This window comes from Aythya ferina (assembly GCF_964211825.1).
Source record: "Aythya ferina genome assembly, chromosome: 9".
Lineage (NCBI taxonomy): Eukaryota > Metazoa > Chordata > Aves > Anseriformes > Anatidae > Aythya > Aythya ferina.
In genome coordinates, this window is record NC_140305.1 from 10,108,450 (window position 1) to 10,125,700 (window position 17,251).

The following is a 17,251-nucleotide window of genomic DNA, read 5'->3' on the forward strand; positions in this document are numbered from 1 at the left end:
GACCCACAATCCACAGGCATCCTTGCTTCCTCCAGAAAGCAGGGTTTCCCAGCCTGGGGAATAATTGCACTTTCTGCTCCCAAAATTAATGCCAACTTCATGTTTAATCAAAGTACTTTAGTCAAAGTACTTCGGCTAGAAATGCAGGTAGCATGTTCCCAGGTTTTTCACAGGCAGTGGTAAGCTTTTATACATAATGCAAAGACTCTGATGGGATGCAAAAGCATCCCTAAAAATAAACTCTGAACTGATCCTGCTTCTGAATGGTAGTATCAGCAACTTACTTGCCTTGAAGAATGTCAGTATATCCTCCCCAAGAAAATTTTCTTTTAAATATGAGAGACAGTGAGCTACTGCTAAACTTGCCACTATACCACTGCCCATTGTTTCAGAGCTTCAAGGAAATGCTCATTAAGCCACAGAAACTGTTTCTGAGGGTAACTTCTAACACAAGCGGTGTTCACCTTGATCTGTCTGAAGAATTTGAGTTCTCTGGTTCTGGACATCACCAAGCAATTACCATAGCCATTGCTGAAAACTCATTCTATTTTCACAGCAATGTGATGACTCTGTTATTTCTGTGCAGTATGTATCAGCAATATCAGCCAGGAATTTGCTGTGTCCACAGTAACCTCTATTTAAAACATGGCCTTGCTTTTTGCTGCATCAGTGTCTCCTCCATATCCTTCTCCTGCCTGTGACACCCACTTCTTCACCACATAAACACTGTGTTGGAAGCATTTCTGCCCAAACTGTAGGGTGAAAATAATCATTTCCTACTGCTGGCAAATGAACTAAAACTTTTCCTTCTTACCTGTGAAGCCATTCTCTGGCAGAATCAGTTTGAAAAGTGCAAGGTATTTTTTAGGAAGGGAGTAAATACTTAAAAAGAGCATTAAGGTGATACAGGTTTGTCTGTCTTCTCTGACCTTAACCTGAAACAAGAGGAAAGGGTTGTATGGGCTTCCTTTGAATAATTAAATACAAATAATAGTAAAATGAAAACAAACAAACAAAATCAATTCAGTGCCTCTCCACCAGAGCCCCAAAGTCAAGTGCTTACAATGCAAAATGCCACTCTTCTCCCTCCTTTAGGATCTCACAGACACATGCCACAGCCCTTCGCCCAAATCCAGCTGCTTCTGCTTCACCACACAGCCTGATCATCCTGTAAAATTTTACACCAATTTGTGGCAAATTGAAAACAAAATAAGATCTGAACAATAGGAAAATATCATACAAAATCACCTGCACTAAATACAGTAGGAAAAGATAAACGTGAGCTCTCTCTCCGAGACGTCTGTGCATACATCTAAGCTCCTGATGCCTGTGGGTGTATGAGCAAAATACTCACCTCCCACTGATGGAAATATTGAGATTAACAACATTATTTGCCTTGTGGCAAATAACACTTTTCTTTTTCAACTCACAGACAAGTGTCATAAAAGATTGAACATGCACATTCACAGGATGCTTATGAAGTAGTTGGTATTAGAATTCCCTGGGTGGGCAATTACAGCCACGTGCTGCTTTTTGAACAGTTTTTAATTAGTCTCAAGGTGACTCAGCTCACAAATACCCCTGCTGGCTTCTCCATAAAGCTTCCCGTAAGCACTTTTGGTGCTTCTTGGGGCACTGTGCAGACAGGCTTGCATGACTACCTGCTTTGGGCTCATCTTGAAAAACAGGGCTCAGCAAAAGCCAGAGCTCCCCTTGTGCAGGGAAGTCACACATTGCAATGTCTGCTCTGGACCAGCAAAGTTCAAACATCAAAATTCTGCAAAGAACAGAATTTGGGAGAAAAAAAAAAAAAGTCATTTCAGAGATGGCAAAACACTGATCAAAAGCGGGCACTTAGGGGCTCCAATACCACCTGCAGCACTGTGCTGCTTTGCTCATGTGAGGAGCAACGTTTGCTACTTCTCCTGGTGAAGTCCCCACGCCTGTTCATCTCTGATAATTTTAATTTTGGAACTCCTGAAGAGCTGGAATTATTTGAAATTAACCTTGTAGCACTTTTAGGTTGTCTTTGATGATTTCAACTTACGGAAACGTTTAGAACAGAAGCATTAACTTTTATAAACGTTCACAGAAACGTCCGGTTTTAGGTCTGGCAGTAACTGGGGGTGTTCTTACCAGGGCACAAGAAATCCCCAGCAAGTACAACGTTGCTGCAGGCCTGTCCCCCAGCCCTGTTCACATCTTGGAGGAGGACATGCTCCCTTCTGTGCCCGCGTTCAGCCTCGGGGAGAATTCCCTGACTTTTTCACTGCAGTATGAGCAACACTTTCATTTCCTCATTATTTATTTTTTATTGCAAGTTCTCCCATGGAACTGCCTGGAACGTCAAAGAGACGTTCCCATTGCCTAGCATGGGAAAGCATCCGAGCAAAACAAGCGCTGCTCCCACGCCAGGCGGCACCAGCCCCATCCAAACTTTCCAAACTCATAACTGCGACCCACTGACCCCGCTACCCAGGGGAAGGATGGGAGCCCTCGGCTAGCTGTGGGAGCTGGCATTGCTTACAGAAAGCTATCACAAACCAAGGCCAAGTCACGCTGCAGAGACGTGAGGATGTCTGGCTAGACCTCCACACACGTGGCAAACTTCGAAGGCTGCAGTCTCTATCCTGCAAAGACGATCAAGCATCACCTCAAACATGTGTGGCCCCAGTTACATCAGCTGGGGCTGCTTAGAAACTGCAGGTTATTGTTCAGGATCACTGCATGAAACAACACAGACCCCGTGGAGGAGTTATCTTCTCCGCAGGTGCTCGTTGAATTCACTTCTTATCACATACAGCATTACAATGCAGCAGATAGACAAATTCAACTGGATTTATCCATGCTAAACATGGCCCTTAGGCCCACCACAAAGTTTTATTGCTAGGGTTGGGTACGTGCTTAATCTGACTGTGGTTTTCTTGGCCCTTTCAGAAAACTCCAGCAGCCCCTGAGACAGCAGCAAGATACGCTGAGAAGCACGGCTCAAGCCATGGCAGGATGCGTCCAGGCTAACCTGGGACAGCTAAGGTCCCAGCAGGGAAAACTCCTACAGGAAAACACGTCTGCTGGCAGCACCCCTGGAGTGACAGCCCAGGGCAATGCCTCTATCAGAGGTAATCCTGTGTTGTTATACCCAAATTGAGCAGTTTTCCTCCTGCAGCATCCCTGGGGGGTGGCTTTGTGAGGCAGGGCTGGGGGCTGAGCAAGGAAAGGAGAAAAAGCCCCATCACAGCCAGAAACAGGGATGTGCCCTGCAAACAGGACATGTTGGAGAGTCCAGCACCAGGGTTCCAGCACATCAGTGCCTGGCGCTGTGGAGACCTAGGGGGGATCTCTCAGTAAGTGATGCAGCTTTCGTTTTCCTCCCATTTCACAGCATTTCTGAAATTATTTCTGTGCCTGTGTTAGCACCCTGCTGTCCCCTTCTGTCAATGTTCAGAAACCTCTGATCCAGAGAACAGGCTGGACAAAACAATACTGGCATTGAATGAGAGCCTCCAGGCAAGGGGTAAGCAGAATTTAGGGGACAGGAGAGCATTTTGCGCTGGAAGGAGAAATTCCCTGTCTGCCAGGCAACAGCAGAAAGACGTCTGGAAAGAACCTCACCTGAGCTCTGCCAGGAGGTCACACCACAGAGGATCCTGGAAGCAAAAAAAAAAACACGACCAAGACTGCACAAGGAGGCAACCAGAGTGGACTGTCAGGCCCGGAGGGGCTCATGGCATCGCTGAGGTGCCAGGGACTGCTCAGCTTTCTTCCAAGGCAGAGAGTTACACGGAGCTTAGGGGCTGGGGTGCTCACTCAGTGCCTGCGCTGTGCTCCCCTTTCACAGGAGGGGCTGGAAAGGCAGCCCCAAATCCCTTGCCATCACTGTTTCAGGGAAAGAATAGCTTAACAGATGGCAATTAGTAACTTCTCTAAAGGAACACGCAGCAGTGGTTTCCTGGAAGCAGGTTTAATTACTGAGAACACAATCCCAAATTGCTATTAGTATTCCCTATCAGTGTTACAAGCGGTATTGTGGGATGGGCAACAAGCAGGCAAGCATTCAGCCATCTCTTATCTGCTCTTCAGAACCTTTCATGTCTGAAAAATAGCCAAATGACTGAAAATTTGCTCCTGGAACTGTTTTGCATCCCATTTTTGTGTGCCAAGGAAATGTTGTCTAGTTTTAAAGCAGACGTTTCACTGCATGCAGAACCAACCCCTGGAAAGTCCCAAGGGAGACTGCATAAATATTTGGGTGTAAATCAAAGGATCAGATGTATGGTTAAGCTAAACCAGTACAAAAGGAAATTAACAGCATCTGTATAGCATCTGCAGCATAAACACAGCCTGGATTTTAGTGTCCTAATTAAACAACCTGCACTAGCACAGCCTCTCCAAACTTGCATTGACCCAAATGCGTGCAGGACTGGCAGAATTCCTGACCCAGCCTGCTTAAGTGCTCTTCTCATTAACCAGAAGTGCTTTCAGGAATGGGAGAGTGAAATAAAAGGAAAAATTCATGCCAAGATGGTTGACAGCTGATCTCCAGCTTCAGCACTGGGACAGGCCAGTGGGACAGCAGCTCTGCCCTGATCCAGGAACTGATAATTGGGCCCAGAATCACAAAAAATGGGTCAGATAAAACCAAGTTCACCTTTTTGGCATGGTCCCACATGCTGACACAGGGGCACACAGGTGTGAAGAGAGGCTCTGCCCCAGGCCTGGCTCCCCCAGCTGGTGGAGCTGCCCTGGACCCAAACAGCCTCCTCTTTAATGAGGCGCCCCAACAAGAAGCTGGTGGCTTCTGCACAAGGCAGTTTGGCCCAGCTACATTCCCACAGCACCCTAAGCTACAGCTATAATTAAAGACGAAAATGAAGCCAAAGATCTTAATGAGCTCAAGGGATGCCTGCTGCTACATCCTGATGGCAATGCATTTGCCATGTCACGTTTGATGCTGCTAAGGAGAGACTTTCCAGTGCTTCCAGCCACGCAGCAGCCAGCATTAGACACTGTAACCATGTTTTCATCCAGTAAATCAAAGACTGATACTCACAACTAATGAGCCCCTGCAAAATACCTCTCAAATATGAGATTTAAAAGCCTGAAGTGCTTCTAAAGGCAAAGAAATTGAGAACAGGTTCACTAATTAGGGTTCAAGTGAAACAGTAGCGATCCAAATACACTAAAATGCACTTGGTACCAGCCACAAACAGCTCTAGCAACAGGCACCGTGAGCCAAAGAGAAAAACATACTTTGAAAGGAAACACAGGAGGGATGAATGCAGAAGACCTGATTTTGCTCATTCCAAATTGCCTGCCAATGTACTTATGCAGCCTGAAGTGGCTGAAGCGTGAATTTCAGCAGCTATGAAAAGAAAGGTACAAAACACAAGGTACAAGAGGCTTAAGTCAAAGAGAAAACAATCCTGTTTTATCATAAACACAGGAAACAGATTTAGCCAAGCAGTCATAGATAACAGCACAAAGTGTCCCAAACAAGTATTTCTAATACTTTCTAAACCCCGTGGCTGGTTCTGCCATGCCTGTACACCACATTGGCTGTACAAAGACTGATGGCTTTGCTACACCAGTTTAAGGTCTGTTCACACCACTGGAGCAATGGGGGAACGAGGGGATGCGACAGGCTGAAGTGACAGTTGAGTGGCTGTGGGCTCCAGCCTGAAACCAATGCTCTGCTGTCACAAACCCGTCTCCTCCAAGGGTAGTCCTCCTCCTGGTACGTCCTCACCCTTCCTTCAACCCCACTCTGCATTTGGTTTTGCTTGCTTGTTGTTTTTAAGCACATCTGTTGTGGTCCTTTCAGAACACCTCAGGTCGGCCCCTTGCTTTGGAAAACTGTCAGGGTGCAGTCATTTATTTGCATCAGACTGGAGCGACTTTTGCACAGAGGAAAGATCCCACCTTGCACATGTATGTAACTCAAATACAGTCAGAAAATTAGGGTATCCCTGTGTAAGGCCTTCTGCAATGACAGGACTGCCTGGAGCACCTCTGGCCCCCATCCCCCACACGTACGCAGCTCCTCCCGAACACTTCCCAGCCGCTCCATCCAAATGCACCCAGGTAGGAAGCTGCAGTAAGTTTGTGCAGCTAACTAGGGAGGCTGGATCCTGCACATGAGTAGGAAAAAAATAAAGATTTGCTACCCTGGCCAGTGTCCCCGGGTGACATCTCTGGCCTGCTCTACAGAGAGGCCCTCTGGGCCTTTTAAGAGCCAATGAGTCTATAAATATTCCATGAGAAACATCTCTGAGTTTAAAATTAGCACAAAAAACACTGAGGTCTCAAATGTCTGAGAAGAAGGTTCCCCAGGGCTTTTCCACAGTCAGGCAGACCTCCAGCAACCCCTCACAACCCCCCAGTGGGCTGCAGCAGGGTGCCAGCTCTGCGCAGGGACGGTGCACCAGGGCCCAAGCGATGTCTCTGTGCATGATACAGGAGCAACAAGTACTTTCTAGTCGTGGCTTCTATTGGAAAAAAAAAAATACATTTTTTTTTTAAACCTTGAAATGGCCATCTGACAACTGAAATACAAACAAGGTGGAGGAAAATGGGAAAAAAGCCAAGAGAACTCACTCAAATATGGTAATTGACAAGATTTTCTCTTTTCAATCCCAAAAGAAGAGAAGGTCTTGTAACATTATGTTTATTTTTAGTATAAATAGAGATGAGGGGTGGTGTGATTTTTTTTCTTTTAAAATTGAGGTTTTAGTTTTTCCTTACAAGAGAACAATCGTGTTTAAGAGGCTTTTATGACTTACTATATAAGCCCATGTTTGTTCATGAGTTGGTAAAATCATCCCCAGTGCAATTAAAGTCTTCGGGGCTGCTGTTAAAGCTCCACCCAAACACCCCAGGGGGCAGCTAAGAAGCAGTTTCATTATACTTCAGACTGGCACAAACTCTTACAGCAGGATTTCAGACACCATGGAAACCCATCCCAGGCTCAAAGGCAGGAAGGGAAAAAAGTCTTAATGCTTTTCTCCTCATATCATCTTTGAGAACAAGGTCTTAAGTGTTTCCAACACCTCCACATGAGCTGTGCTTAAAGGAAAATTAATGGTGGCTGTCTATGGGCCACCAGGAAAAGCATGGAAATAATAAATTTCATCAACGCTTACTTGCAGCATGGTGAGAATGGAGCACCGCTTGCTGAAGGACTCAATTTTCTTCACCCTTGCTAACAACCACAGTGATTATTAAAATATAAACAGTGCTTGACTGCTACTAGGAAAGTCCCCTGGATGTTAACAATCGTTTGATTAACCAACGTGTCAGAATTGTTGATTTCCTTCAGCCTGGTAGGAACAACTCTCTTCAGAGCACAAACAAAACGAGGAGTAGGACTGCTGTATTAAAGCAGTCACAAGCCAAATCCACTCTACTTGCCAGAATCAACTGTGGCATACTCAGATAAAGCCCACTGCCTGGGCTGTTTAATCCAGGTATCGACAAACATGCAGTGTAAATACCAGAAAAAACCCACAAGGTTAATCTACTACGTAACACGTTGATGGGAAATGTTGGCTCACTTGATTGACCCTTCCTGAAGGGGAAGATAGGAAGGATTTATTTATCAAAGCTTATTCTAAAACGTATTGTTGGGCTTGGGCTTTGAAGGTGGAAGGAGAAGGTCTGCACAGACTGCCCCACGCCTGCCCACTCATTCCAGGAGGAACTCTTGGTATCCACAGCATTTGCCAGCCTTTCGTTCAGTCCTGTTCATTCTTTGTGGAAAAATCTTTCCATATGAACAACTTTTAGTCTACCACCTCTGCCTATATGAAATTAAAGCCCTGATTCTTCTGCTGCAAGGCATGAGAAAGGGCAAGCCTGCCCACATCAGCCCCTCGTCACATCTGATGGCTGGATTTACAAATGCAGGAAAAGAAAAAAGAATTACAACTAGCTAGCTATTCTACCAGATGTAAGATATGTATCAAAGGAGTACCATAAGATATACAAGCTCTGGGGAAGATATGTGAACCCTTGAGAGCATGCAGCTAGGAGGACGCAACATCCAAGATTTCTTGATTACCAGAATTATTTAACACAGCATAGTACTTTATCACAAAACAATTTCACTTTGCAAAAGAAAAAAACACAGAAGACGATGGAATAAAAATATCCTGTGGAACAACAGAAGAACAATCAGAAGCAAAAATAGGAGCTTCATTCAATCTTTTGAAAAGATGCTCCCTGAGGCAGGCATCTGTACCACGGCTGCTCATGGCCGTGCAGGCTGTGGAGGCTCCCCCGCTGGGGAGGTCTCCACACACCGAGCTTTCCCCCAGTGCCAGGCTGAGAAGCGCTGCTGCCCCACGCCACACCAGGGCTGCTCATTAACCTGGAAGGCTGCAGGCATCTCTGCCAGACAGACGTCTGTGTTTCTGAGAAGAGAGATGTGGTGTTTATTTTAGCGGTACTTCTCCAAACTCGCTTCCAGATAAGGGTGAGGTAATCACAGCACGGGGCACAAAATTCCAGCCAGCCCTGCTGGGAGGCACTGGGGAGGGAGCTGGGTACAGAAACCCCCGTGGGCCACGGGGCTGCCGCCTCTTGAACGGGCGCACCCCAATGAAGAGACTTGGTCCCCCAAACAAGGGGCTCGGGTCTGACCCTTTCGGCTCCAAGGCAGAACCAACCACTGGCCATCCATCAAGGCAGAGGTTTATTTATGGGACGGGCATGAGATCCAGGCAAGCGACACCACAACTTGCTAACGGCCAGCCTTGAAGCAGCAGCTCCCTGGGTCAGACGTCAGCTCTGCTTTGGGGTGACCTGCCATCCCCCTGCTCCTGCCCAGGGCTGTCCTCACTGCAGCTCCAGCAGCTAGGACGAGCTTGCTGCTTTTGTCTCTTCCCTGAAAACCCGGCGGCACAGCTGGGTCACATTCTGATGCCCTTTAGATATTGACTTACTGACTCACGACATTTCTCCACATTGGTGAGCAACCCCGAAGCAAATACCATTTCCCCATTTTTCAGGTGTGTGATTTCCCTGCAGACTTTTTAAGGACAACAGACTCAGCTGCCCCACCAGAGACCCACACCAGTGTATTCAGTGCAAGGGCTGGGCCACACGCTGCAGATTTCACTGTGGTAAAAACACCTTTTAAGAACACTTTTAACAGCACTTCCTGTTCTGAATAACAAACAGATAACTATCTGCATTTTTCAATAACCAGAAGGAGCGATCTCAGGCTACCCAGACAGCAAGCCATTTCTTTTGTGGGTTTGTAGTTGAGCTCTGGACCCATCGGGCAGCTCTGACCTTCTCCTGAGCAGGCTGACCCTGTGCCTGCAGAGCCAGCACCAGGGCCAGCATGAAAGCTGGTGTGCCAGGAGTCTGGGGAAGGCAAGGGGAGAAAGATGCACACCAAAACACCCCAACCCCGAGGGTTTAGCACCCTCCCACTGCAGTTACCTGTGGTAAATGAGCCCCAGCACTCCCCCCAGACGCCTTTTGAAACAACCAGCATGTTTCAATAAATACCCAGGTCTAGCAGCCCTGCAAAGGAAGTCACAGCCCAAAGACACACCAAGGCCACGTCTCTTCTTCCCTTCGGGAAATTTCAGTCTGAGAGAGGAGTGTTTCTCATTACTGCTCATAGCAGCAAGGAACAATACTGGAAAAATTAACTTGTAATTGGGAAAGTGACTCAGAGATCAACAGAGGCATTGAGTCCTGAGAGAATAAATGGTAATAGCGCCAGCTTCCAGGAAGAAAGCATGCCAGAAAATTACAATTAGAAAAAAAAAAATAATGTGCAAAAGGGGGACAGACACATGTACGTATTTAAATGGCTGAGATGAATAAAAAAATGCTTTTTTCCCCCAGGTTACGACAAGCAGACTGGAACAGCAGGCTCCTAGCCCTGTACCTATCTCATCTCCTGCAAGGGGAAGCCCTTGCTCCGAGAGCCCCTGCTGCCCGGGTACAGGCCGCTGTATTTTTAAGCGCATGCAAACACTTCCTGTGTCCAAGCTGCAGTCTGTGCCCCATCCTCAGAGGGGAGATTGCTGTGCTGGTAGAAGTTCTGAATCCACAGGTATGAGGGAAGTATCCAGAGACTTCATCATCTTCCAAAAGACAAGAAAGAAAAACTACATAAACCAGCAAAACAGTAAATTCTTATGCATTGACAACATACTCTGATCTATTACCAATAAAAAATGATGAGCTTTCTCAGACTTCAAATTATACATGCATCAGACTTACAAACATCAGCAGCACAATATAGCATGCAATTTGCTCACATACCGCACTATTAGGGGAAAGTGTGTGCTGTGGGAAGAGCACACAGCAGAGCCCTGTAAAGTTACCCCCAGAGGCAGCAGCTATAAGCATCACTGCAGCACTGTGCAGCTTTTTGCTTCTTCCCCTTGTGCAAGCGTACAGCATATGGCAATAAAAACCAGTGGAGTCCCAGCAGAACAGGAACAAACTTCTTAAATCATGCTGAACGTTGTAAATCTGATAAGTGAGAATCACACTGGCAAAGCAGCACAAAATCGCTTCTTGCAGTCTCCTGGTGGAGTGCTGCGTCCTCACATCTGGCACAGAGAGGAACCTCTCAGGTTTACACATCGGGCACAGGGTTACTCAGGTTTGTAAGTGGAAACAACTTCTGTAGCACTACAGGATTTCTGAAGTGTATTCAGTTCAATAAAATGGCTTTAAAATATTTATACTGCAGCAAAATTGCACTGACATGGGACACTCATGACCACCAATCAGGACTTGGAGTTCCAAGCTGGCACAGCAGACACTTTGGTCATTAGGTATCTGACTGATTCTTTATTTACTCACTTGTTTGAATATGATTTCCTGAAACTTATTTTACAGCTCTCCCATTCTTGTTTTTTTTTTTTTTTTTTTTATTTTTTTTTCTGTTTGACAAGCAAACACAAGCCAAACCCTGCCATTGGTGGAGCACACACCTTCCAACTTCAAAGGAAGAGCTGCTGGTTCCTGGAAACCTCCACATCAGGGGCTTCACTCTTCAAGCCAGAGGTATGTTATTAGGTAAACAGAGAGCAAATTTTTAACTCAAAGTTAAGCAAGCAGTGGCATGGGACTGTGCAGAGCACGCTTTGAGAGAGCAAGCTCAAAGTGACTCCCGAGGAGGCACTGGTGCAGCGGTCACACTGCAGTCACCCATGGCTGATGCCCACCGAAGCACTGCGATACGCGGTGTTGTAACAGAGCCCCTGCAGCTTCAGCTCACCTTGGAAACAAAAAGCAAAATGTTTGTATTTTTGCTGATCCACAGAGGAGCTTTGAAATGCAGCCTCATCGCCACCAGAAACCTCAGAAGTAGATGCTCAGGCATTCCCAGCTGCTTTTGAATTCAGCGACTGAGTTAGTGGTGGTTCTGCAGCAGATGGTTTCGCAGGCCCAGTTTTGAAACTTTCCTGTATTTATTTATTTATTCAGCTCTCTTGTGACCACACAGCTGCAGCTGGGCACAGCGGGGGTATGCTAGCAAAGCACACTTTGCAAAAAGCAAGTGTGACCTCAGGTGATGGCATCAGCTCAGCTCTTATTAATTTCTGTATCATCTTTTCCAAGGATGCTTTTTTGCTTATGCTGGAAGATTACTGAACAAAGCATTTTCATATGGCTTAACCTAGGGAAATGCCAAACGCAGACCTACAGAAACCACCTGCTCACAACGTGGGAAGGATAATGAGTGATGATGGAATTAGGCCACTGTGTCTAGCTTCGGGGAAAATGCTGATTCACAGAGAACTGTAACATACACCATGTCCCCTAGCCTTACAGGAGTCCCTGGGGACTGCAGGGACTGGGAAATGCAAAGCGCTCACTGGTTGCTGCCTGCCCAGAGTTGTGCCACACTCACACGACTGCAGTCCCAGTTTTGCCTCAAACAGGAAAATAGGAAACGACCGTAGGGCAATGGGAAAGGTGAGCTGCAGCTCACGGCATGCACGCTTTGGATAGGAGACAAAGGATCACCTGAGTGAGCAGTACCTGCATCACGTCTACACACCAAACACATTCCTGCTCAAAGCTGTTTGCTTGAGTCTAACAGGAACAGGGTACTGCTGTGGCCTTTGCCAAAATGAAACCTCCAATTCTACGAGTGAACAGCAGGCACTCTGCGCATTACTTCTCTGCACGTAGAAGTAGGACATGGCCCATCTCTAGAGATCTCCTACCGACCTATTCTAAAAGGTTCCCAAGGTGTTACGCCCTCACAATTAACTTTAGGAACTGCATAGAAGCATGCAGTTTGATGGACTTCGATTTCTCAAGTTAAAATTTAAAAAAATAAAATAAAAGAATAAAACTGTCTATCAGCTTCCAGTCTCTGAAGGCTCTTTTGTTCTCGACACAGATCCAACTGCAACAAACCTTCAGGGTTTCAAGACACTGAGCTGAAAAAAAAAAATCATTTATATTTCTATATTATCGCCTAACACACAGTGGAGATGTTTGTTTCCAGAGCACCAGGCTAGAGGCATTGTTAGCAACATAGCTTGAAAAGCTAATCAGCTTTTGGACACACAAATTTTCAACCGCACAGAAAATAAGCCCCAGTCACATAACAAGATGAGGTCTAAGAGCACCCCACTATGAGGGCTGTGACATGGGAATTCAATGGCAGGCTAGAAGATGCTGTTTGCCATCAGCTGTGAGTCACATTTTCTCTCTGTGCATTCACATCTTCTCCCAAAACTGTATCATGTGGCCAAATCTTGAAGTCTCCTGAAAACAAAGACTCTTGCAATCAAGTTAGATAAGAACTGTCTGAACTAGTACAGAAGGAAACAAAAATACAGCTAGATGCTCTCCACATGCTAGCAATTAATTTATTCTCAAACTCCCAAATCTCGGCCATCACATGAGCTTAAGGGCCTGATCCACAACCCACTGAGTCACAGGAAGCCTTTCTACCCTCTCACAGTGGATGTGAACAAGCTTCAGGTGACAGGAGTTGGTCAAGGAGGCAGGAGGGAGCAAGGGATAACACAAGCTTAGGTTTAATACCAATAGCAGGGCCCTAGAACTGAAAAACTGATTGAATTTGAAGTTGTCTGTATTGTCCCTTTCATGGAAAACAGTGATAAAAATATCTAACTTCTTGATATGCCACTTCCTTATTAATGTGTATCACCAATGCTATGTATTTGTTACTTTTTTTCCACTGCAGTTAAAAAAAAAAATACATTTTCTACCACATATACCATTACTGTATTACACGCAGGGCAACAGTCTGGGTGAGCGACTGACCTGCAGAGCTGGATGAACTTTTCACCGCGAAATCTGGAGCAACACACCCACACCAAAGCCCAGTCCCCAGCTGGAGGTGTTGTGTACCCCAGCCCCACCCACATTGACTCATTCTGCCTTTGTTTGCCTTGCACGTCTTGAAAACAGAAATCTGAAGAGAACTTCCCCTCCTCCTGCTTGCAGGACGCTCTTTGATTGTTCTGGCACAGGGGGACTGTTCTGAGTTTCACACTCCTAGGAAGAGAAACCCAAGGTTGGCACTGCCGTGAACCAGATGACAGAGAGCAGCAGGTAAGCAGCCCACCCCACCCAGTGCAATGCTCACGTCCCAGCAGATCTTGGGTAGGATCAACGAGAAGCTAATCCAGCAAGGACTGCGTGAGCTTCACCTATGAATACAGATCAATGTTGAGGCTTTCTATCAGCTTCCCTCACCAACATCTGCAGTCAGATGTGAAGCAGCCCCTCACACCTCATTCCTGCCCAAATTGTCACAGTTCAGTTCGAGGCAAGCAGAGTTGCCATGGTTGGCATTCGGGTTTTGCTGACCATCCTACTGATACACGACTGCAGGACAGGCATACCAAGCCTCAGCAAGAGATGAAAAGCCCAGAATTGCCATTGTCACAGCTGTGCCACCCGCACTTGGTGAGAGAACCAAGCCAGGTCAGATCAAGAGGTGCTGTGTCCACCCCCCATGCCACAGGGACAGCACAGACCTGTGCACAAACCGATCATGGAAATGACTGTGAGGTGCTGCGAGGGATGGGTCTGGTATCCCACCTGTGCTGTTCAAAGGCAGCTAACACCAACTCAGCCACAGCTATCATTTCAGACCTCAGCTTGGAAACTAGGAGGGCCAGCTTTCTGCAAGAAATAGGCTTTAACCAGAATGTCACGTACTGATGAAGACAAGGAGTGAAGGGGACTTGCTTTATCTCAAAACCAGAAAATACTGTTTCAATTCCTGAAAAAAAAAAAAAAAAAAAAAAAAAAAAATTCTGACTGAGAAAACAGCAATAAGCATACAGCTCTGTTGTCATTGCTGTTCTTCACAGCAGTCCAGAGCATCCCTCAATAAGCATGCGAGGAGCCCGATGAGCAAATGACTCTCTCTGTGCAGTCTGCATCTTCTCATGGTTCTGCTATGAGCCTGTTCTGTACTTCCAAAGCCTGTAGTTCCCCAGGTTCTCCTTACAACCCTTCTTATAGATGGGTGTCACATTAGAGAGTGATGCCACAGAAGAGGCACTCACACACCTGGCATCCCTGTACCCACTGCAGACCTGCAGAACTGGAGGCCATCTGAAACAGAGCTCACACCTGCTGCCAGGATACATAGCTTAGCCGTACCATTACCTCACACCACTCAAAAGCAAGAATCCCAAATTACTATTGCACTGCCAAGTTGCTCACGGATGCAAACAATGCCTAGAATTTAAAGTAGCAAAAATACAGATAGGAGACCACCATACCTATCTTATTTATGCAAGTTAGATCTGTTAATCATTATAAAGAAGGAAAGAGTGTCTATAGACAACCAGTTACAGTTACATCTGGTCAGACTCAAGTTATCTGCCGTGACAGTGCTAGCGAACAAGGTTAGGTTGCTTCCTGTTACAAATGCTTAGAGCATCTCAGTTCTAACAAGAGGAGTTTTATCACTTCCCCTTAATTCTTCAGCTAGGACCTTCCCCATTCACAGAGCCTGTATAATTATAATTGAAGGGGAAGCGGCTTTTCTTCTGCCATGAAACTGAGTTTTAAAATGCACTTTCTGGTTGGTAGTTGGGATGAGCCAGCAGCCTCTAAATTACCTGGAAAACTCCACTGCCCTAATAGCAGATTGCTTTGCAGCTGTTCTAGCCACACAAGGCCCAGCTTTAACCATTTGCTCCACCCGTTTTCCTAAATTCAAGTGTAAATGCCCCCCTCACCCACGTATTCCGAGGAAACATGGCCTGACCTTTAATATACATGTACCTTGGTAAGCTGAGAGAAAATCAAATAGCATAACACTCATCAAGATAACTGAGGAAAAAAAATCAACTCAGGGAAATGGATTCTCAGCTCGTGAAAATGATTTATAACTTCCTTGATTTATCCCAGTTAAAGATCTGGCTCCATTTTTGAGAAGTGTTTTAAAACAGTAATGCCGCTCTTCAGCACGTATGAAGAGGCGGGGAATACTTAGGTGAGCAAGAAAAAGCTAAGTTCCCCCTCCATACTCTCGTTAAGATTAATGTTTAAGTAATGGTGCATACACTGTAAATAACACCCATTTGGTAATATATAAACCACAAGTTAGGGCATGCAGTTCAGTTTTCCTATTTTTATCTTGCTGGATGTAGCTGAAACCGGCTTTTAACAAAGTACAACCTACTCTCACGCATACCAGTGCTGTTATTCTCTTTAGTGAATTAAAACAAATGCTACAAACACTAGTATTATTTTCACCACCTACAGCTCTGAGTTTCCTTTTACTCATTCAGTACCAGAGGACTCAGATATTCAGTATTTTAGACTGAAGCAGGTTAGTTGTAAAGGTGGCCTACAGGCTGAACCTGTCAAGGGCTCAACTCGGTTCAATCCCCCTGGTGTAACAGGCCTCCTTCTGAGGCTCCCATGCACTGACAAGAAGGACTAATACACCGCAGACCATTTCTTCATGCTGAAGGGGACAGAAGCTCAGCCCTCCACAGACAGTTTCTGCCATGCTTACATGGTGCCCGTCTGCAACAGGGATTTTGTAAGCTCCTGTTGGTCCCCTACAGCAAACTGCTTTCCACCCCAGGGTCATCACAAACCCATTGGAGATCTTAGAGCTCTTTGAAACTGCAAACCACAACTGCCCAGGCTAAGAGTCTAACTTTCTCTGACCTGAAGAACAGCCATTGTCATCTACTGAGAGGGTTTTGTCATGGGTTTAAAATCGAGTGGGCTCATGGAAGTGCCATACTGTTGTTGTTGTAGAGGACTCCAGGGCCAGGCAGGAAAAGGGCACCGCAGGATTTCTGCATGAATGGGCACACAGTCATTTCGAGCTGAGCTTATTCCCAGAAATACAGCTTTCAGTCCACACTGACCTTCAAAACAGGCAGCACGCTCAGCACTGGCATGCAGACCGCAGAACAAGTTCGCTGCATTTTGGGAAATCTCTGTTTCTGTTTAAAGAGATCCAGCTCCTGCCAGAAGTTACTTGCAACAAACTAAAGCACTTTCAGTCAACTCCCTCTGCTCCTCCCCTTCTCTCTCACCATCTATTTTTGTATCACACCGAAAACCATTTTCGGTGTCACATTAGCCACATGGCACAGCCTCCCCTCTCCTTCTGGGCTTCTGAATTTAAGAACAGCTGCAATAAGAAGACACACAACTGTGTGTCCCCTTATGTTAGCTAACATGGTCAACTTCATACAGAAAATAAATGAGGTGAGAGGTTAATTTAGCATTATGCCCTTAAAGATTGCATCTTCTCTGGCTTTTGGAGAATTATTTGGAAAAAAAATGCATTAGATATAGTCCTCCCAGAATTTACTCTGAATAGAAGTTTTTTTTCAAATACACACTGCTTAAGTTTTCTCCCCAAATTAGTGTTGTTCCCTGCACCTTGAACAGAGTTTAGTAGCAGAGTGCTATGTGTAGGAGAAGCTCCAAGACTGACCTGACTGTTAAACGAAGCGTTCCTTATGAAATTTCACCCTTCTCACGCACAAAGTTTCAGGTTTACGCTGCTAAGCAGCTTGTTGAGTTTAAAAAATATATTTGCATACAAGAACAGAGCTAAGAGGACCACTTACCAGTTTTCCTTCATCTACATTTTACAAACAGGCATGTCCTCCTCCTTGTAAACTCCCTCTTCAGAGAGCAGCCCTCACGTGCAGACCCTGAGAAAAGAGGCTGCTCCTTACCTGGAGTGAGCCCCAGAGCAGCTGAGGCACAGCTTGCTCCTGCTACAACCCAGTTAGCTCGT

General features: G+C 45.8%; 1 protein-coding gene across 5 annotated transcripts in view; it reads right to left on the bottom strand.

The window, feature by feature from the left end:
* Window positions 1–17,251, bottom strand: part of LOC311441547 (G-protein coupled receptor 35-like) — a 41,315-nt gene extending 24,064 nt beyond the window's left edge. For 2 of the 5 annotated variants that reach the window (XR_014696029.1, XM_084529801.1), the window contains exons 1-3: window positions 17,079–17,251; window positions 1,064–1,168; window positions 815–935 (exon numbers count right to left, since the gene is read on the bottom strand). Coding sequence is in view for 1 of the 5 variants with exons in the window: in XM_084529807.1 (XP_084385933.1) it covers window positions 17,079–17,092 (14 nt within the window). In the remaining 4 variants the exon portion in view is untranslated. Of the gene's footprint in view, window positions 1–814; window positions 936–1,063; window positions 1,169–16,364; window positions 16,384–17,078 lie in introns of those variants that run through there. The other 3 variants (XM_084529807.1, XM_084529805.1, XM_084529806.1) reach the window with 2 other exon arrangements.